Here is a 22,943-nt window from a genome sequence, read left to right as displayed (position 1 = left end):
ATGTTTGCGGGCTTGTGCTGCCATCATAAATTGGGAACCTGGTAAAGGAACGGGCTGGGGAAACGGGCGGCCGAAGTCCAGGTGCCATGAGAAAAGGGCTGCCTGCAGATTCACAATGAAGGTCAAATTCTTAGTCCACTTGGCAAGGCGTCCCTGCAGGAAAGCGCAGGATCTGCGAGCAGACACTGCGGTAGGGTGTGTTAGAATGACCCGGACTTCAGCATGAAGANACAAAACATACAACATGAGAATTTGGGGTTCTGACCCACTCTGGGTCACAGGGAAAATGAGAACCTGAGTTCAGGGACACCTCTAACAGTAGTTCTTCCCGGTTTACAGAGCTCTGACTTAGAAGTCTAGTTCTTTCTGAGCATCTGAGTAAGTATCCAGGAACACCTATCACCACAAACCCTCAAACCACACAAGGAGGATATGCATTAGGTTCAATAAAATACCCTTACGCTTTGGCTTCAGACACATCACATTTAGTAACTGGTTATAAATGACACTTACGTGGCTATTTTTGTTTTAGGGGCGTGTTGTGCATTTATCTTGAATCTCCACAAAGGTAGATGGCCCTGCGGGCATCAGGTGCCCACCAACCACTCCAGCACAGGGTAGCCCGCGCCTCACCTTTTAGCTCCTTGTTCCCTTTGAACCACCTGATAGTCGTGGCTGGTTTGCTGGCCATGGCGGTGCAGTTGACTTCGATCTCTTCGCCTTCCACCGCGGTGTCTTTCTGGATATCGATCATCAGATTGCGTGGTGGGACTACAAATGAAACATATGCGCTTTTTAAACATGGAATCCATTTCTGCACATAGCCTTCTTTTCATTAGAAACTAGCACCACTGCTATCAAAAGGAGGAGACAAATAATGGGACACTCCTGATGGGAATTTAAAACAAACTGCTACCAGAGGGGAAGAAAAGAAGGACAAAGGTATCATCAAGCAAAGTGAATCATGCACAAGCTGTTAACTTAGAATTGCTCTCCTAAAATTTCCTTAGAAAAAAATGCCCATTCTCCCATTTCCCTAAGTTATCAATGACCAAGCTATGATAATGTAGGCATCAGATTAGGTGTCAATCAGTTATTAGAAAATTGACCAGGAAGTAGATATAGAAGTAAGACAGTACATACTAATGGAATTATCATCCTTACCTGGAAGGATCTGAAAGGACTATTTCTCCTTGAACTCAACCCTTGGATTTTAATCTTCATATAAAAGATTCCAAAGACAACCAGCTTTGGAATCGAAGACCGGGAGTCCCTTAAAAGAATCACTCACCATAAAAATACACAGAAAAATTGTGCCTCGGAACCAGTTCTAGGTGCGGTTAAAAATATTCATAGAGCGCCACAATACAATCATGACCTCCGATGGATGGCGTAATGATAAAATCCAGTGGCTAGCAAGATGCAGTAGTATAGGAAATGCCAGTTAATTTGCAGTCATTTTTCCATGTTCTCAAGTCTAATGCGCCAGATTTTAGAAAGCAAAGGTGAACAAGACTATTAAGTGCTTACAAGTCAATTTTATACATCAGAATTAAAACTACTCGTTTTAAAACGTATTAAGCATACGGAATAAGATGGTCAGGATAAAATATTTTAGGGCTACAGTGCTGAATATCAAATCCAGAGTGTGTAAGATGATGGGGATAGTGAAGAAAGTATGTTATCTTGTATGGAACTGAGTTGGCAGTGAAACTTTGCATAAGGTGCAACCTTACCTGAAGACTGAGCTTCCTGAAATAAAAATCAGTAAGAATATGGAATTCAGTAGAGTGAATCTAGGACTATGTGCCCTGACCACCATGAATAAGCAAAGACAGTTCTGAGACTTATGATTAATAAGTTTCTCAACTCAGAAGAGAAACAAGAAATTAAATATGTATAAACATGCCATCCCGATGATCAAGTTGAATAATAAATCTCTGATACCGCTTCAATAAATTATGGGATTAAACCACGTATTTGAGACTTCCACCTCTTCTAGCCCAATGTAAAATTCTGTGTACGGGCAGACTTTTACACTCAACTGAAGCCCTTACAAATTCTTAACCGAGAATGATGGAAGAAGAAACAGACATATTGCCTATGTTTCTCAGCAAGACAGTGGCAAAGAGAGTGACAGAGAGCAAAACCAGGCCTCTTCTTTGTTCCCTGTGTAAAGGGAAAATCCATTTGCTCAACTGGATGTGCTGCCCTAGTGATATGGCCCAAATGAGTAGTTAAACAGGACCAAGAACTACCCTTGCTGACATAAAAAAAATAGTAAGCAGAAAGAGAGAAAGTCTAACATCCAATTTGGAACTGCACATCTGCCAGCGTTTTAAGAGACACAGAAAGGCAGTTGACAAAAGTAAATGGGACAACTTCAGCTAGCTATTTCCTTAACGGAGATAATTCTTGGTAGATGACAATCAGGACGGTTACGGATTTTCATTGCGCACCTAGATGGTGGATAGAGAATGCATAGAGAGAAGGGACATTTAGGACCAACGACTACTATCCAACTCTAGGTGCAGTATCATAGGGATACTGAAACAAAATGCCATTGTTAGAGCAAATGTCAGAGGAAAAGACTGCCCAAGCCTAGAGAAAATAAGATCTCGGCGAGGAATCAAAGTCAGGTAAGAATTCCTGTCAAGGTTCAGACAAAACTAAAAGTAATTTCTGATGTTGCCAAACACGATGATTCCCAATGAGAAATGTAATTGAAGAGAGATTCTTCAGTTTAAGGAAATTCAAAGTGAGTAGGGGAGACTCCAGGAAAGCGGTTCTCCTCGGCCATGACAAAGAGGGCAAAGAGCTAACGTTCTCTTTCCTGGAAGTTACTACAGGATGGAGTCAGCTCAATTCCAACTTGCGTGCATAGCTTTGTGGAGAAAAACCTACGGCTCGCTCTCTGGTAACCTGGAAATCTGGATGGGAGGAGATCCAGGAGTAGTTAAAAGGTTGCAGCACGTACTACTGTCAAGTCTCAATGGCCCCCAGCCTCCAACACAGGCTTTGTCAGGTGTTTGTTTCTTGTGTGTTCCTGAGTATCTCTCCTCCACACTCTCCGTGCTCATGCCGAGCCTGAAGGCACCTTAGCTCTCCTCATCACAGGCTTCTCCTAACCACCACTAAGGGCTCTTCAGTGGTATTTATTCTCCCTGTAAGATAGAGATGGTCATGGAGACGATGGCAAGCTCTTTCCACACTAACAATAATGTTTGCTGGTTCAAAGGAAGGAGACGGAAAAAGGCAGGTATAAATGAGGCCAGAGGAGTACTTACCAATGCCTCTTAGATTTTGTTTGGAGGTTTAGAGGCTGACCGGCAGCAAAGAGACCCTTATCTGGATTATCTATTGTTGGACAGAGTCCATGCTAAGTCTTCCTCTTCTGCAGCAGACATACCGGTGAAGTTCCCCAACCTTTCAGGGTGACACAGTGCTACCTCCTAGGGCTATCTTCCTAAAGAGCTGACATCATCTAACTGTGTAGAGAAGGTAAACACGTGGAAGTTTTCCCAAGTCTGGGAAAATAGGACCGGTGCAGAAGAATAAAGGACCTGTTTATTGTTGTGAAGAGCATCGTGAGAGAGAGTGGAGTGATTTTTTTCCAAGTACACACTATTCCCAAGGTTGTGGCCAGGATTTCTGACTTTACTAATATAAGAAACCGTCAAGTATGGTGGGAGTTGTGTGGTTTACAAACATAAAATCAAATCTGATAATGGGAGTCCTAATGGTTTATTGACATCACTTATAAAGGTGACTTCTCTCTGATTTTTTTTTCAAGAGCAAGAAGGCTTTGGAAAATATAAATGAAGTGATTTAAGTGTTTCTGAAAAAGCAGGGCAGGGCAAGAAAAACTTAAAGTTTATTTTAGTCTATTGATCGTCCCGTTTCCCCTTTAACTCCATACTGTCTACTCCAATACAAAAGTGGTTAGTAAAGTATAAAAATCCATTTATACGAAAAATGAATTAAAACTGCTACTAACCAGAGACTACACTTATACATGCTCCACTAAACAGACGCATTTAGTAAAAACTGCCTGCAGCCATTAATGAAAATAACCAAAGACGTATGTAAGGAGGTGCATACAGATGAAAACCTGAATGAAAACCACAGAAGGGAAATACTAGAAAATAGCAAAGAAATGTCAAGGTTCTTCTCAGCTAATCTCAACTCTATATGAGTGCTCATTATAAACATTAACGCCTACAACATTAAAAAAAAATCAGCAATATCAAGATGAGTCACACGTTAATTACAACAAAAGAGGAGTCTTAAAGCTGATCAGTATGTGAAATCTTACTCCCAAACCCTTTAAAATAATTAGGTTCTTCTGTTCCTGGAATCTTAAGAGTGAACACTAATCTTAAAAGGACAGGACTGTAATAATATTAGCTACTATTATCAGTAACTGTATTTATCTTAAAGCGGTGTATTCTTTCTCGTGTTCCTGTTTCCTGGAATTCTGGTATAAAGAGAGGCCTATCCTCTGAAAGGACCAAACTCATCAAGTGTAAAGAGTGAACAGATATCATACATGGTACCCAAATGCATGCAGAGTATCATCGGAGAGTTTTTTGTTTTTACACAGATAAGATAATACTAACAAATAACCATCTCTGAGTCTTAGAATTATGCTGAAGGTTTTCTTGAATGCTTCCAAAAACTAACAGGCACATGCACTAAAATGAGCGTCTTCTACTCATCGAGAAGGTTGACAGCTGTGGAAGTATATATATGGATTCCTTTTCAGAGAACCATAGATAGAAACGAAGATGCTAATAGAACACTCTTCATTCATTAGAATATCCAAAAATTCTAAACCTTAGGAAAAAGGTTTGAATATATGAGTATCAGTGGAAATTGTCAGATTTTGGAATATGAAAGACTCAGACACTGATGACAACAATTTCACTCCGTCAAAGAATCCTAGAGTCAATGCAATGGCAAGAATATTAAATGAATACATAATACCTGCAGGAAGAACATCTACTAGTATTACTTTCAAGTATGTTTAAGTTAATGCTTCTATACAATACAAGCATGAACCTATTACTTCTAGAATAATCAGACCTCCAGCAGGATTACAGGCATAAATGCCTCTCCAAAGTCTAGTGCCGTCATGCTGACTCCCAACCACTGGGCATATTCAGTCAAACTGGCCCAATCCAGTGGGTCTGAGAGCAAATGTACCGGATACCGGAAACTGACAGGCAGTAGCTGCTTGCCCGTGGCCAGCTATGCTCCTGAAAACAAAAGATGTGCACCTTTGGGGAATATGCTTAAACTGGCAGCATTCAGGATTTTATTAAAACAACGCAGGCTAGAAGACACAAAGGGCCTGAGCCAGAACAGTGGGGTCTGTTTCAAAGTCTGTGATTCTAGATTCTTACCTGTGTGCTTTGTAAGTGGGGCGGGATGGCTAATCTTTGTTATTATCACTTCTTCCTGTGAAATAGTTGTTTTTAAAGGTATACCTAGAAAAATATCCTGAAAATTCAAGATGCTGGAAGTTTATTCCATTCTATTGATGTTACTCTTGTGGAAAGGTCGTGAACGATGACGGGTCAATGGGCGGATGGTCAGTTTGGAGTCTGTGCAGCCAATGACTTACTCCAAAATACTTCTGAACAACGAGGTGGACAGAAAACTTCAAGTGCCTGTATGTGATTTTGCAAAATACCAAAATAGTCATCCCTTTCACGGTTCTTATTTTTGCAGGTCTCATATGGGTTAATGCTAAAATTAAAGACAGACACGTACGTCTGAAAGCCATCTACCATTAAGCACAGACCACATTAGAAACTGCATGGCCCGACACGAAACGTGACTTTCTCAAATCAGTGTTCCTCTTACCAAGAACACATATGTAAGTGCTAGGGGCATGCTTTAGCTTAATGAATAAAAAAATTAGTGTCGCTTTTACAGCCGTGTTTAAACAAAGTAATGGGGGCAGCAGCTCAATGCGTAAATCCATAAATACACATATGTTCACACACACCAAGCAAAAACTTCCTTCATATTTATCTGTCCTCCTAATCTTCATATCATTACACCGAAAAGCTGCACTCTGCCGCCTCAAATAGACTTTGATTCATGATCTTTCTGAAGGTGCAAATCAGAGATCTTGCCTCATGTTACAGTGAACGTCCTTGAAAACTCAGCTTCAAAAATCCGCATCAGCTGGTGTTATGCCCCGGTGTACAGGTTTGTCTAAAAGGTGACTAACTCAGGCTGCCTTCAAGACAAGACAGGAATATCTGCTGAATGTATCAAAATATAAACATGGAAACTTAGCTACTGGGAATTTCCTGAAAATCACAATCTGGTGATTGTAACTGAAGACATTCAGCTCACTAGAGGCGTCCTTAGCAGCCTGTCAACTGTCCTTACTTATTATCAGCCTTCTCTCCCTAGAAGCTCTTAATTCTTTTATGTCCAATGGTTGCAATTTGTGGCAAAGTGTGTGTTCACGGGGTATGATTTTTACAGCATAGTCTGGAGTATAAGCAATACACAAGGCAGTGAGTAAAGCCAGAGATAAGGAGATCAACAATATTAAATGAGATGTAACTCAGAAGGAAAAATCATTAAGCGGATTTTATAACTGCACTCTGCCATGGGGTAGAGATGGGGTAGCCCATCTCCTCCTTCCTGAACAGAAGAAAAAGTAAATCCTGGTAGTTAGAAGCAATGACATTTCATGAGGTGAGTGATTCATTGGAGAGCTCTAAATTCTCTTATCTTTGCTTCTGAAGCTTGAGGGCTGAAGCCCCCAAAAAGGCAGAATCTATAAAGACCGCTGATTGCCATTCCTTAGAGTGTCTGGTAAAATAGGCTATCTTTAAAATTCACCAAGATGGGTGGTGATTCTTCCTCAAACAGGCTTGAAGAGCAACATCTACTGTTAACATTTTCTTTGCTGCTGGAAGCCATCGCTAGTAAGGGCCACCCGGCTCTGGTTCCCGGGACACGCCCCCACGCGTCTCTTACCCAGCACTGTGATCGTGGTGTAACTTTCCTGGGGGGGGTCGGTGTAGAGTTGGCAGAAGTATCTTCCTTCATCCGAAATCGAGACATTTGTCAGCGACACTTTGAGTTCACTGCTAGAAAAATTCAGCAACTGAAACCTGCTGTCCTTCAGGGCTGTGAGACAAAACACAGAGGTAGCAAGTGATTAGGACGGTGAGGACCGACCACCGATTTTCCTGAACTCGGTGAGAAGGAAGTCGGGTAACTGGAAAGGCTGCTACAGAGTAGAAAAATCGAGCAAGTCTTTGTGCACCTGTTGTTCTTCATGCCTGTCGAATTACTGTTTTGGGCTTCAGCGGTAACTGCAAGTAGACAGACAACCTTGTCCGAAAGGAAAGTGACACGCGTGGGGCCTGTGGTGTATGAGCACATGTGTGCACACACACACACACACACGCACACACGTGCGCACACATACGCTCCTTGCTGTCAGTTTCAGCACTTGCTTATAAATTGTATAGCACTTTCTATTGGATCTCAGCAAAATGAAAACAAGAGGAAAGGCAGGCTGTGAGAGCCTTCCGGGCACCAAAAGTTAGGTGAGTAGGGCCTACTCCCCTTGCAAAAAGGTGGTTCCAAATTATGAAACCCCAAAAACATCACTGGCAGTAATTTCAAAAGCAAAATGGAAGTAACTAAAAAAATCTTTATAGCAAAACAATCCCATTTAACTTGGAGGCATCTTTGTATTTGGTATGGTTGGAGGTGAGGCTTCCTGAAGTCCATGACCCAGTACAGCACACACAGGAGGATAGAACAGATCAGAATCACCATAAAATTAACGTATGTGGGCTTTTTATTAATTTCAATATTCACCTTTAAAGTCCTTAATTTTGACAAAGGCTAGATTCATTTATAATGACCGAAATTCACTTTAAGAATGCCTGACTCCTCTCTTTTGACCTTTCTTCACCCTCTTAGATGCTTCTTAGTTTTATCAACTCTTTCCATACTTCCTGAATGTTCTGGGGCGCTGGGGAGAAGAGGGACAAGCAGATGGGAAGGAACATTCCTCAATACCTGCTTTGATTAGGTACCGATGTTCTCAAAGAGGAGTGTTTTGAACAACCCGATTCTTGCTCTTGCTAAGGTCAGACATCCACCTGAACCATTTCTAAGGTATACAATTAAGTTTCAATGATCAGCTTCTGAGATATTATATTCGGTAAGGTTTCAGCACGTGGTAACCTCCATCCACCAGAGGCTATGGGGACAGAAGTTTCGGTTTGTCTCTAGGGGCACAGATTGCCTTGGAAACTTCAATCTTCAAACCAAACAGATTACCCTTCAGAACGCTATATTTTCCTTGCCTTCCCCTATTTGAGTTGTTGTGTCCGGGACTCAATTGCAATTCACCTTGAATCCCTACAATCAATTCCTATTGCAAAGTAAGACTGCTTTACTTTTAAAAGGGACCATTCAAGGTTTCTATTAAGTAGAAAGATTATGATTACATGTCTCTTTCTTCCCTCTGAAGAACTGACTAAACTTTAAGCATCTAACATTAAATTTAGAAAAGGAGGCCTTGGCAATCTCTTTATCAAGACAACACATAGGGGGAACAAAGTTGCCATCTAATACTATAGAGATGGAAACTTACGCCGGAAGTCCCTGAAATAAATGGTCTGCCTGTTGGGGTTCAGCAGCTGGATCACAGAGTCGTCACTCTTATTGACTTGGCAGCTGATGGTCGCAACTTCTCCCTCGATCACTGTCACGTCTTTCGTGAACAAATTCTGTCCATCGCCTTGCAAAGAAAAAAAGGAGAAAAGAATTTCCATCAATTAAAATTTGGTTCATGGCTCAGTTAAAATGAGAAGCAAGAAATGTCTTAGGAAACGGGCTCCAGGAGCAATGTTGGGGTGGCTTCCACAAGAGGCAGTCTACTAATCCCTGAGAGATCGAGGGGGCAAAATGCAACTAAGCCTGGAATCAACACGCTCTCAAAAGTCAGGATGCCAACGACCCAGCGTCTGATATCTTATTCCAGTTAAGGAGTGTGTTGGAGAGGTATGGAAAGGTCAGAGAACTGACTTTTCTAAGAAGCTGCAGCTCTCACAAATGGAGTAGGGGAGAAACATATACTCAACCTCAGCTCACATGCCCTTGAGCTAAGCTCTTTGGTTGCCTCAGAGAAAACTCAAGGGACCACTTAACAGAAGTAGGGGAGGAGGGTTCAGTAAATAATCTCGTTAGTGGATGTCAACATTCCCAAGGTACAGGCAGGTCAGTTGTTTAGTGGGAGTGAGGACCTACCCAGCTAGGACTCTCTGGAATCTCAATCAAATCCCGGGAGGGCTTACAGTTCAGTCACTTGGCTCTGGGAAACGAACACCTTGCAGACTCACCCAAAGCCCCAGGCAGTCCGAACCATGCCCTTTCTATATAGCTTGCCCATCTAGCCACTCAGACCTTCTCTTTCAGAACACATCAGAAAGTCAAGGCTTTCAGATCCACTGATACAGGCTTATCTCCAGATCTGCTCTAGTTTGTTGCTTCTGAGATTAGCGATGGTGGCCAGGGCCCCTCATAAATGTTCCATAAGATCCATAGCACAGGTAGGAGGAGAGCAGAATTCAACTCAAAAGCAAAAGATGAAGCAGTTGTTGAATGTCCAATTCTGTACCTGAAATAGCAGAGGATATCGAACACAGGACACTGTACTAGCCTTTCAGAAGCTGCAATGTGTGGGATGGGAGGTGGGGGGGGGGATGGATACCCAATCTTCACTTGCGGAACAAAAAATGTAGAATGGGCAATGGGTGTGTACAATGACCAAATGGGAAGATTGCTTTTTGGCTGGATGATCTCAAGTAAATTATTTAAAGTCCCTGAGCCAGTGTCTCATCTGCAAAATGGGGACAGTAATTCAAAGCCGTCTCTCAGAGTTGCTGGAAAGATTGAGAAAGGTAATAAATATAAAGCATTTAGCACTGTGTCTAGCTTCTTACAAAGCTAGCTGCCCTCCTCATCACCATCATTTCTGTAATTGTCAAATCCAAACATTTATTAGGCAACTCCACGTGCTGGGGGGTAGTGTGTATGCAAGAATGAAGGCACACAGATCCTCTTCTCAAGTTTTGTAGGTAATCATAGATCAGGGTGGTTTATGCACTTCTCCCACCAAACAACAACAAACCCCAAAACAACTCTGTCACATTTAGAAACAAAGGTCAAAGATAAATACTATTGCAAAAGAGAGAGAGAGGGAGGGAGAGCAGAAATAGAGATGCAATTAGAGTTAATGGAGGGTTTCCACCTGCTATCATATTTCTGCTGAAGGATCCTTTTTTGGCAGGGCACACTGAGGAAGTGGGAGAAGGGTGTGACATGGCATCCAGCCAAATCCACCTAGAAACAGACCAGCCTCCGACAGGGGATTAGAAAGGAGAGAACGAGGGGTAAAATAAAAATAAAAATTCTTGTGCTCGAGGAATACACCAAATTAACCGGGGTGTGAGAATGCAGGCCCCCAGGGCTGGTAGTGAGTGGAAAGGGTAAATATTCCCTAGCTTGATCCAGCAGTGAAAGCTTAGTGGGCTGAACCATGTGACAGAATAACAACAAGAAAAAGTGATCAAGAAAACCAAAACCAAAAACAAAAAGTGATGCTTATTTTTTCCCACATGGATTACTGGGACGAACACAGAATTCACAAGCCAGCTGGAGGGAGCGGTGTGTTCCCAGACTTGAGAAAAGATCAAGGGAAAGGGAATTCCTGCCAATCAAGCAAGCTTTTCCAGGTGGCTTTACTGGCCCTGGCAAAAGTATGTACAGAAAGGACAATATCCTATTTCCTTGGGGTAACCCAATCTAGTAAGGAAATTAAGGAGACATTAAACTGCACAATTCCAAAGCTGTATTGATCTTAACTCATGGGATTTGCCTTGAGGAGATTAGAATACCACTTGGGGTCTACTGGGATCTACTGGAGTCTACTGGGCTATCGGCAGACACTTCCTCTACCTAAGAAGTCTGTTACCAACATAAATAAGACTCTTCAATTTATAGAAGGAATCTAAGGAAAGGCTAGCCGGTGATGGGCGTTAATCCCCTCAACATAAACCAAGGCCTTAGAGTTTCTGACCGCCATCCTGCAGGCATAGGAACTTATTAAAGTCAGGGGTAGTTCGACTGGGCCCTAATAAAATAGTTTCTGTGGAACTAACTATACCGCTTAATTTTAGTCTTTCCTTGACACGCTGGTATATTCTTTCTGAATAGCATCTACCTCCTCACATTAAAGCTATCAAACATTTGCACAGGAGATGGGGGCAAAGAGAAGTTGACCATGACTTTGTGTGTTAAGCAATTAAGGCAATAAAACAGAATCAGAGGGATTTTGTCTGTTAAAGAGTCTAAACATTCTCTTTTTTAAAAGTTTTATTTATCTATTTGAGAGAGAGAGAGACAGAGGAGGGAGGGGCAGAGAGGGAGAGAGAGAATCCCATGCAGAGTCCACGTGGGGTGTGGGGCTCCAACTCACGAACTATGAGATCATGACCTGAGCTGAAGTCAAGAGTCAGTCGCTTAACCGACTGAGCCCCAAAAAGTCTGGGCTTTCTTAATTATTACTTAGAGTTAAGTAACAGAAGACCATATTCCTTTAGTGTGTTATCACTGAGCAAATCATTCAGGTACAATTTTTGCCATCTGAATGTTTTTCCCCTTGTGTGTGCGAGCACATAATGTGCTCTGCAAATGCATGGTGGTACCATCATCATAACTGTATTAGTTTTTGAAATTGGTAAAGCCAACCTAAAATTCAATGTCTCTGAAAATGACAGTTCCTAGCTATGTTAACATGGTCATAATATTAATGGTGAAAAATTACAAGCGATAGTGAAATATTTTGCTCAAAGAGATCAAAGCGCCTTGGCTGACGGTGGCACAAGAATGTCACTGCAAAAATCACCAATAAATTATACAGATCAGCTGGACAGCAGTTATATTAAACAGAGCTCCATACTTTGAGGAGCCGTAAGATGGCTGCAACGGGGTAATAATGACCTATTTATTTGAGGCAAAGAGAGTGAATGGCAGTGATGAGAATATATGTATGTCAGTACTCTTAACTGCCTGGAGCCTTTATGTAAAAATAATTTCTGCTCACAGCCTCAAATATTTCTTCCAAACAGAAGGGTGCACTGTGACTTGATAAATTTCCCCTTGAAATAGATATCATGACAATTAGATTGTTGTAAAACACAACTTGATGTGTAGCAGAAGGGTACAAGCAGACAACGGAGGTGCCTTTCTTAAATAATCCACTTTAAAAAAAAAAAGCCTTGCTGATTTTCTAAAACTCAATTAGCAGATGTACCGTCAAGGCAGAAATAGCACATGTTCTCGGCAAAAGAAATCAAGTAGGTACGATATACTGTAGCCATTAAATAAGGCTATTAACAGAAAGGTAATTTAATGTCCGACATGTATAGACATTTTTGACTGCTTATTTGCTGTATATGGGTGAGGCTCAGGAGACAGAATCAAACTGGATTTTAATTTATACCAATAACTGTATTCCCTACAACTTCCCTACTTGCTTCCCCCACCCCGATTTCTAAAAATACAACACTGGCACCGGAGAAGCCCGTTCATTCACAAGCAAGTTTCTTGTAGTAAACTAGAAGTTGCCAGAACATTTATTTACAAGACAGACAAAGCATATAGCCTAAGAACAGAAAAAAAATTTTTTTGAGGATTAGTAAAGACCATTTCAGCTTGGTTGATTAGGGCTGGAGGAAGGGTGGGGGTGGCGTTGGCTTATAAATCCCTTATTAATTCACTCTTCAATTGGCTTAACTCATGGATTCTTTCCTGAAACGTCATTTTGCTATAAGCTCTGTTTAAATGGCATTACACAACACACTAGCATTGACGGGATTCTATTCCATCCACAATATGGCCGCCTGAAGGGGGTGATGGGGCAAATCTCCAAGCCCGAAGCCCAGATGAGAAGTGAGGAAGGGAGCACATGTCTATGCAGTGCTAGGCACTGTGCTGGTTGCTTTGTACACATTTCCCTCTCAAACTCCTGGAGTTCTCAATATCCCCATGTTAGAGACTAAGAACCCAAGACCCAGAAAAATTCAAACAAGTTGCCTAATGTAATTCAGCTAAGTGCTGGAGCTGGTGTTTGAACCCAGTTCCGTCAGCTTCTCTGGCCCATACAGTTTGTACTTTTTAACCGGCCAACATCAGGATCTGATGCCAAGGTTCTACTGGCTCAGCCTTGGAAAATTTACTTGTTTTTAAAGAGGGTTATTTCCCTATGAGCAACTTCTGATTTTTTTTTTTAATTTCCATAATTTATCCAGAACACAATTACACACTTCAAGATGAGAGAGAAACTGTCCTGAATGTAAAACACCTTGTTTACTACCACTTCTTTCTTTCAGCACTCGGCACACTTTACCTCTGGAGAATGCCTTTATTACCCGTGCATGGTGGGCATTGGCCAACACTGAGAGCTCGCCCCCACGGCCTGGCTGTTAATCAAGAAAGCACTTCATTTACCCCGGGGGGAATGTCTCCTGTCAACTCTATAATAAAAGGGCAAGTCATAGTTAGAACAGAATTTGGTTTATACTATGGCAACTATGTAAACTCTTACTGACACTGAGGAAGGCAGAGCACTCTTAACTGGGAAGATAGTTTGCCCAGAGAAAGAGCAAATCGAGTCCCCTGACCTATTCCTTCAGGAGCAAAACCGTATTAGGGAAACCTTTTTATTCCCCCTACTCTGCTGTGTGTTAGACTGAACCCAATATCAAATCGGCACAAATAGGCAGAAGTCAAACCAAAAATACAGATTGCTTAAAAAAAAATCCTGCCAACGATCAACGTAGTCATTAACTTCAAAGAGCCACAACAGTTCTGGAAATTTTGCACTAATTAAAGGCTCAGGATTATGAATTCTTCTCCTCTAAGAGATATCTAAGTTTAGACTTTCTGAAGAGTCAAAAAACTTGTTGATGAGAACTTTATATTATGGTCTGTGAGCCCTCTGTGTCTTTAAAAAAATTTTTTTTTAATGTTTATTTTCAGAGAGAGAGAGAGCATGAGCAGGGAAGGGGCAGAGAGAGAGGGAGACACAGAATCTGAAGCAGGTTCCAGGCTCCGAGCTGTCAGCAGCACAGAGCCCGACATGAGGCTTGAACCCATGAACCGTGAGATCATGCCCCGAGCCGAAGTCGGAGGCTCAACCGACTAAGCCACCCACACGCCCCAGGCTCTCCGTGTCTTAAAGTTTCAAATGGCTTTTCCCCCATTCTCCTTTCCATGAGATCCCCATTTTTATAACCATGTTAAGGTACGTGCCCAAGCTGAAAGAACCACCCTTCTCTCTACCCAAATAAAACCATCACCGACAGAGGTCCTGCAATGCCTGTGAACATTTCAGAGAGTGAGCACTAGACACGAGTACATCTCAGGAAAAGAAAATTAAGATTCTGTTGAAATCCAGAGGGAAAAAAAATCTTTCTAAATGCGTATGTTCCCCCAAGTCAACGTAAACACAGTGTTCACTACAAATCATTAACAAAGCCATTAAGATTTGATTTCTATCTAAGCAATTATTGTCAGCATATTTTGCACATTTCCTTTAAAAGACTCAGTCCTATCTTTCAATTCATTAAACCGTTCCTTGCATTTACAGCATTTTATATCAAATCAGAAGCCTATTTGAATTAATAAGAATTACAGTAAAAGTAATTTGAAAATAAATTATTTGAAGTTCAAGCCGCGAAGGCTTTTGATGAAAGAGTTTAGTCCCATTTAAACATTACAGGAACGTATTCCGTCATCCAAAGTGTAGACGAGAGACAGTGAGAACCAGTGACCAAAGAGAGGAGTCCATCAGCGTGTGCCAAGGTTAAGGGCAAGACCACTTCAACATAAATATAATTCTTTATTTCAGAGAGAGGTGATACTTCAACCTTTGTGAATACTTGAATATTTATTTAAAATCAAAAGCATTCAATCCGTCTGCTGTTTACAAAGCTTCTCTTAACCTTTTTGATCCCTGTCCATGTTTTGCTCTCCCAAACAGTGAAGTTGAATATGTTGATTGTCTGTTCCAAGGACTGTCTGCTCCGTGGTCAAAATAATTACGAATGCGAACTGCACAGCTCATAAGCCTGGAGTGCGAATAAACCGAGTCCACAAATAACTGCGACATCAACCAAAACATTTCATGTGTGTCCCCGTCTTCTTTCCAGAATGCTTATGAAATCAAAGGTCAACAGAACTGAAAGGAACGCAGGGGATCGACGCTCTGGTTTCGTGGATGAAGATACCCGGGCCCAGCCAAAAGCAGAGACCGCATCTCCTACTGGGTCACGAAGGTATTTCTGTTCTTGGCTATTTGTGAATAACATCTATGGATTTGTTTCTAGTTACGAAAGCGATATAAGCTCAAGGTTTTTTTGGTTATGTTTTGTTTTGTGTTTTAAGCTTTGTTTTACAGGAAGCATCTAGAACACTATATCCTATTGTATGGAGATGGTCAGGATCTCATTAAGAATCTCCTGTAATAGAATTAGTGTTGTGTCACTTGAGCTTATGGAAAGAAGAATATATCGAATTTAATCTAATCTACTTTTATAATCAGTAAAAGGTGAGGCAAATTTTTGAACGGCAAGCTAAAGAGTAATCTTCCTCAGTGCTGGTTTTTTCCTCAATTAAAATTGTTGATTTCCCCTGAATACAAAACAAAAAAATATCATCTGACACCACATTAAGCTATTCATGAATATTCTGTATACACATTCTTGTTTAGTTGACTAATGGCAAATTAACGCTCTCTATTTTAGCTTAAACACATACTATAGGTATGTTTGATTAGCATTGAATTCCAAAAGCTGATTACTATGCATGCTTTGATTATGTAATTACATAATAGAGTATAATGGCTCCTTTGGAGTCATTATGATCTATATGGCAAATATGTTTCAGTTTTGCTATAGTTTAAATACACGTTGAGATGACAGCTCATAACAAGGCTCCACTTTTCAGTCTTATCAGCTAAATGGGCATTTCCCCACTCATCATAACATCTCCTTGACACCAATTAAGGCCTATTGTGTCAGGCTGCATACACTCTGAGAAACTCCCTTTGTTTTCTTGGCATTCAAAAAAGGACATTAATTTTAAAAGCTGTATTAAGCAAAAGGCCTGGTTTAAAAAAAAAGGCTGAAATTCCATCCTTCATCCACTCTTTGAAAGGTCTGCAGGGAATCACATCTAGTTCATCAATCACTGTTCAGACAACCACAAGGGGGTTAAAGATGGAATTTCACCTTTAACTCCAAAATGTACATAAAGGGGGGCCAGCCAGGAATATTGATGCTGGTGGCAGCGGCTGGCCACAAGGCGTTCGGCTCAGGGTCTAACTAACATCAACCACCCCAAGTTACACAAAGGTCCAGTTCTGCAAATCTCAGTGCTTGCAAATTCCCTGTATCTTGAAGCTCCTTCTGGAAGGGGTAGCTACGAAACAGCACAGCCGGATTTTACCTTCACGGTTCCTAAGCTTAGTTGTTGATGTATCTAAGGCCAACAAAATTTTCCTGGTCAAAAGATTTTGGATAATTCCACCATCAACTTAGAAACCGGAGCCATCAGGTTTTAAAAACAGGGCAAAGCGCTATTTTAGAGAATTATGTAAAGTTCCTCCTGTCCCCACGAAATCCTTTAATCGTTCACTACTTCATTTGCAAGAATTGCTGTTTCTCCTCTTCCCTTCCAAGACAGTGATCCCCGATACCGCACCAAACCAAAGGTGCCCAGAGTCTTAACTTTAAATCAAGCTGTTTTTACCTTTGTGTCTATTGGTTTTTAACGTTAGGGCTGAAGAACCGAGGTCAAGCACAGTCCAAGTGTTTACATATAGGATGAGAATCTCTTGTGTGAAAGGAAACATTGATTAGAGGTGTGAAAATTCTTTTCAAGGAAAGACGGGGACAAAAGAAAGTACTTACAGTGTCTATGCCTGTGCTATTTCAATTGTAACCATCACATTAGCTGCCTTCCTGTTAAAAAGACTCTGAGCTCAATAGGACTTTTTTTTTTTTTTTACAAATAGTTTATTGTCAAGTTGGTTTCCATATAACACCCGGTGCTCACCCCCACACATGCGCTCCTCCATGCCCATCTCAATAGGACTTTTTAATCAGAGCCCCCAGCAGTAAAGGGGCCAAGCGCTTATGACGCGTACAGTCTAACCTGCCAGATCTCATAAAACGGAGAGGTGCAATCCCCTCTATGACGATGTTTATCGGGAGTCCGAGCCATCCACTAAAGACTAGAACCAGCTTTTCCACTAAATTTCACTTATCAGGGAAACGAAGGGCAATCAAAGAAATGAATGTACAAATAAACTATAAAAACGTGTAATAATCACTGAATCATTTGTCTCTTTACACTGAAAGGTGAAGTCCTAGACTTGTTTTCTCCACTAACTCCTTTTCAGAGCTGGACAGGTTTTGTGGCCTTTGGCTGATTAAAAAAATGGCATCTTTTTTTTTTTGAAGGGAGGAGAGCCTAACCCTGAAGAAAACTCCCTCGGGTGGACAGGTTTTATGAGAATTAAAAAAAGGAGCCTCCGACGTGGAAAAGTGGAAAAGTCACTTTTATTTGCCGGTAGGATGGCACTGAAGTCACCCTGCGGAAGAGGCCTTCTACGCCTGCTAAATCTGCTTAGGGACTCTTGGGAGAAAGCGGGCTCTTAAAAATATTCATTAAAAAAATAACTACCGTCATCCAACTTGGACTTTGGAGAATGATCTGAAGACGGAGGCTTCTTTACAAAACTAATTGTGTTGGCAAAGCAAGTAGTTTCTTCTCAGTGGATTTGATTCTGTGATGCTCGATTATGGCAAAAGCAGCACAAACGAACAGTTCTAGACTGAGCTGCTCCACAACAATGCAAAGCTGGGTGCTGCTCCAGCATTTCACAATAGGCTGTTTCTCTTAGACGACATGTGAAGGCCAATTGTGGATCTGGTGCTTTAACCGCTCTGCCAATGAACTGATAATATGATATTATATCCCCTGGGATAGATTGAATGACGCTTTGTAGAGGGAGCGCTGGTCGTGTGACATTCTGCTGTCTGTGCGTGGGGGCTATCGGGGAAGAAGATCGTACTCTGCACGGGAGGAATCCTGTAGACAGAAGCTGGTAGCCGACAGAATGCAGGTTCTCACACCCTCCAACACGGTGATCTTGCGTCCACACAAGCTCAGGCCTGGGATGATGGGAATCAATGGTTTTAATTCACATACAGAGCTATCTACTTTTCCCAAACCACATGGTATTCGTAACTAAACCTGAAGATTTACATGATTAAAACTCAAAATACATGCTGAAATATTTGAAAAACCACAGAGGAAGATACAAACATTAGGTTCTATTACTCCTAAAAAGACTCAAGGCAACTGGGACTTCTCTCTTACCCCGGAAGACCTATTAGCAGCCTAACCATTTATAATACACGCTGCAATGGCCTCTGGTGAGCTCTCACCCTGCAAGAAAATATGATGTTGCCTCTTTTTCTAACCAAACGAAAAATCTAGGATTTCAAGGCTGTGTGGATGGCCTACTCTACTGTGGTTCCTTTTACGTAACTGATATTTGTCGATGCCCTTAAGTCACAAGCTGATTAGAGACGCAGATTGTTTACGCAGTTGCTGTTACTAACTGGTCCTTTGTAAAGTACTATAAATTGAATTTCCTCAGAACCCCAATCTCAAGTCTCAATGAAGGGGGACCTTGTACTTCCTTTATTTTTTATGCTCTGATTTTAAGCATCTAATTTAATATCATTTTCCCTTTGATAAGAGGTACCATGATTAAACTTGGGTCACTTTTTGCTTGAACTCACTAAAAGCTGATTCTTCTTTTTTTCTTCACATTTGCCTCCAGGACATCAAGGACTTACAATAAGTATAAGATATTTAAAATCACAAGGCTAGAACACATAACAATAATTACTATACACAGGGAAGAAGAGGGAAGTGACTGCTTTTCTCCAAGTCTAGAGGCAAGAGAAACAAATTATTTCTTTTCCACAGTGTTCATTATTATTTAAAAAAATTTTTTAATATCCTGAAAGTTCCCACTATTTCCGGAGGGGGTATTATTTTAATCATCGGCCTGATAACAAGAGCTAATATATTTTTTAAGTGTTTTCTATGTGCCAGGCACTATGTTTTTTTATATTTTTCTCATTTATCCCTCACAATAATCCTATGGGGTTCATTATTCCAGCATCATCCCCATTATACAGACAAGGAAACAGATTTAGGGAGGTTAATTAAGTGTTTGGAACCGATAACCAAACCCATGCCTATTTAACTCTAGATCTGGTGCTATTAACAATTACACAATATTAATGAGGCTTTAGGATGCCAAAAGAACAGAGGGGAACTACTAGAAGGATCCACTGTATCTCATTTATGTGATTTAGGAATAAAACTAAAGTAATACTCTAAGCACACAGGGGAAGCCTACCAGCTATCAGTGTGTTCTCGTGTTGTAACACTCGTAAAAAGAGCTCTACACGCGCTATACCCACAGCCTAAACACCGGCCCTTCATTATTTAGCGGCAAGATGCCTGTTCTGCCGAAGGATCCGAATTCAAAGACAGCACAACTACAACTCCAAGCATTTACAGTATCTGCTTCAAGGGCGTTCATTAGTATTGACAATCTACGCGAACGAAATTTGGCTGTAACAGCAAGCCTCTCTCTACATCTCCTCGTTCATTTTTCCTGCCAACAAGAGCCATTGAAAATCTTCCAAATTTAAAGCTCAGAGCCGACAGGACAAGCGAGTGAGGATATCAGCTGGAACACATCAGATATGGACTCAGAGTGAATGTCAGCTTCGACTGACATTACTACAGAAACAGAAAACGAGGAAATGGGAGGGGATGGAGGCTTCATATTCTCATTCGAGAGAGTACTCCGAGTGTGTGTAATATGGTTTGTGCAAGCAACAGCTGTAAATCCATGATAATCATCATGCTGAATAATGCTGCGACATTCAACTTACTCACATCCACCAGGCAGCCAAGTAGCTTCGGACTATTATATGAAATGACAATTTCTTAGCTGGAAAATCGGGGTCCGTGACTAAGGCCCTTATTGGCAAGTTATTCCCTGTATCCTCTGTTGGTCATAAGCAAGTGGTGGTGTTTTTAAGCTCTGGGCTCTTGAGGTGCTGGTCCCAGCTGAGTCTGGAAGGGGCACACGAGAAAGCTCCTGTGATGTCAGGGTCTGATGAACAGGCTGTATATGGACAGCGGCCAAAGGAATTCCAGGTGCTACTTTTCATGACTGTCGAGACCCCCACGGAAAGCCTGTGTCAGTGAGATACTCACTGCAATCATCTACATTGGTGCCATCATAAAAAATAACTTGATTAGTATCATCTGAGTGTGGGTTGTTGGGTAATCGCTGAAATTAGAGACAAGTGACAAGGACACGTGCCTGGGTTTTGCCTCGTAAGTGGGCACCAAGGAGAAAGGGGACCACGGGACTTGGAGAACAGGAGTTTATGCTGAGGTTTGGAGCTCACCGGCAATACCACTGGGAGCAGCTCTGAAAGTCTGAATCTGTTTTTAGATTTTAAAAAGGGTGAACATTATCTTCCTCCAGGTTTGTTGAGAGAATCAAGTGAGGAAACACGTGTCATGGTATTTTTTTAAATGCCAAAAAATGCTAAATAAGCGATAGAATTCTCATCTCCACCGACTTCTTCATTAGCATCATCACTATCTCTATGCAGCCTCTGTCTGTATATCCAGGACTTTCTGGCAATTCCGACCATTGACCATAATTGGCTGGAATTCTCCCCATGTCAGAGCTTTCGTGATTATTCTTTTCAAGGCTAGTGTTTTTAAAAGCTCAGAGTAAATTAAAAACATCTTCATCACTTATGTTAAAGTACAGACTAAAGCTGTCCCAAGAAAAGTATTAGGTGAACAGCAGATGCAGGCAGAGGGCTGGACATCCGAAATTAGGTTCAGGTTACAGCATTAAACACATGACTTGTATTTGGGTTTTAACTGTAGCGCCACACGTACTTCCAAGCACAATCTCTGCGTCCTCAGGATGTGAAGGGTCACCAGCGTCAGGTTACACACCGTCCTCAGTGGAAAACCTCAATAGTCAACACCTCAGACACCTGGCTGGCATCCTGAGGGATGAGAACATTCCACAGAAGTGAGCTTTCTGTAGAACTGGACCTCTAAATGCCACAATTAAAACGAAATGAGGGGCACCTGGGTGGCTCTGTCGGTTGACCCTCTCACTTAGCTTCAGGTCACGATCTCAGGGTTTGTGGGTTCGAGCACCGCGTCAGGCTTTGTGCTGAGAGACTGGGGGCTGCCTGGGATTCTCTCTCCCTCTCTCCACCCCCCCCAAAATAAACATAAAAATTTTAAAAACAAACAAAATGAAACAAAAGCGATTTCCACAGAGCTTGCTGATTTCCCCACTTTCTTTGGACGACCCCAGGAGTTAATGGAATGGCCAGGATTACCAGGCCCTTCTCTGAATAATCTCAGCCCATGAGGGTTGTGTGTGTCCTCGGTCGCTTCCCTTCAGTGCTGGCTGCCACTTCTCACAGACAATTCTGTCCTTTATTAGTAAGTGCAAGAGCTTTGTGAAAGCTACCGATGTTGAGATCTTTCCTGCTTATTAATGAGTTCCCGGGAGTGTCCAGGATATCTGAAGTCTCTAAAAACCTAACCTTCGACTAAGTGGGGTGCCACTGTGCGTGAGGGGGTGTGACTTCCCCCTCTTCATGTGACACTGGAGAAAAGAAAAATGCATAGACAAAATAATATTTGGTTTAGTTCGACAATTACACTTTGACACTAACAGACGTTCTCAGGTAAAAATAGACCTTTGGATGTAAGAAGCAAATCAATAAAAAAAAAATTGGAGACTGACACTAGGTATTGACATTAATTTCTTACACTATTATTATTTGATCCGAACTACCCATTACTATTCTACTTATAAAAGCAGGGAAACCATCTGTGGAGGAATCCCTACCCGCCCGCCCTGCAGGATCCGATCAAAGTCACCAGCTTTCTCTGCAGAACCCTGATGTCTCCCCAGGTTTCCAGGCTTCTGGCTCGCGGTGCCTTGTGCTTGCCCTGGGCTTGGCACTCACTACACGGATAGTCTGTGCTCGCTCGTTTACAGGGCTGTTTCCTTCTCTGCATTTTGATCTGGGTTCAAATGGTGGTTCCAGACCCTGGAAAGGTTCCTTCAGGTCTCTAAACCATAGGTTACTCACATGTAATACGGGCATAAAAATACCTCTCTCACTAGGTTATTCTGAGAACCAGAGGGGACAAGCAGCGTATCTGCGCCGCAGGAGACCTGGCACGGGGGTCGTGTGGCCCCCAGGTCAGGTCCCTACTTCACCTTTGTATTTCCAAAGCATAACAAAGCTGTCAGCTTACACAGCGATCGTTTGGTGCAAGCTTTTGAATGAAGCTCCTAAGTGAAGGGCTCTTTTAACACTTTCACGGGTCCTGGGCACTCTCGTTTTGGGAGAGAAGTCTGCTAACATCAAACTGTATTAAGCTGTACCCGTTTCCCACATTATGGTTTTGAATGAAAAACTTCAAGTGATTTCTATCATTTTGCTTTTGTAATGATAATCCCAACTGTGTATTTCATTCTGAAGGCAACAATTCTCTCTGCCACGGCTCAAACATTTTCACAAGGCCCTTGGAAAGAAACGGGCCCTAGTATTGTGCCTCTCAGGCTCCCTGGAGAAAGAACCCGGCTTCAAGAAGTTCCCGATGTTGGGGGAGACAGACACAGGCACACACAAGGACAACGTGAAGTGGTAATGCACAAGTATTCTGATTTG

At 41.8% G+C, this 22,943-nt stretch overlaps 1 protein-coding gene across 4 annotated transcripts in view; it reads right to left on the bottom strand.

Moving 5' to 3' along the window:
• Positions 1-22,943, bottom strand: part of CADM1 (cell adhesion molecule 1) — a 325,608-nt gene that overhangs the window by 55,879 nt on the left and 246,786 nt on the right. For all 4 annotated transcript variants that reach the window (XM_077780499.1, XM_077780500.1, XM_077780502.1 and 1 more), the window contains exons 2-4: positions 8,645-8,791; positions 7,006-7,158; positions 634-771 (exon numbers count right to left, since the gene is read on the bottom strand). In XM_077780499.1, coding sequence (XP_077636625.1) covers positions 634-771; positions 7,006-7,158; positions 8,645-8,791 — 438 coding nt within the window. The remainder of the gene's footprint in view (positions 1-633; positions 772-7,005; positions 7,159-8,644; positions 8,792-22,943) is intronic.

The sequence above is a fragment of the Crocuta crocuta genome, unplaced genomic scaffold (genome assembly GCF_008692635.1).
Source record: "Crocuta crocuta isolate KB4526 unplaced genomic scaffold, BGI_CrCroc_1.0 scaffold374, whole genome shotgun sequence".
NCBI classification, from domain to species: domain Eukaryota; kingdom Metazoa; phylum Chordata; class Mammalia; order Carnivora; family Hyaenidae; genus Crocuta; species Crocuta crocuta.
This window is presented reverse-complemented; position numbering and strand designations above follow the sequence as displayed.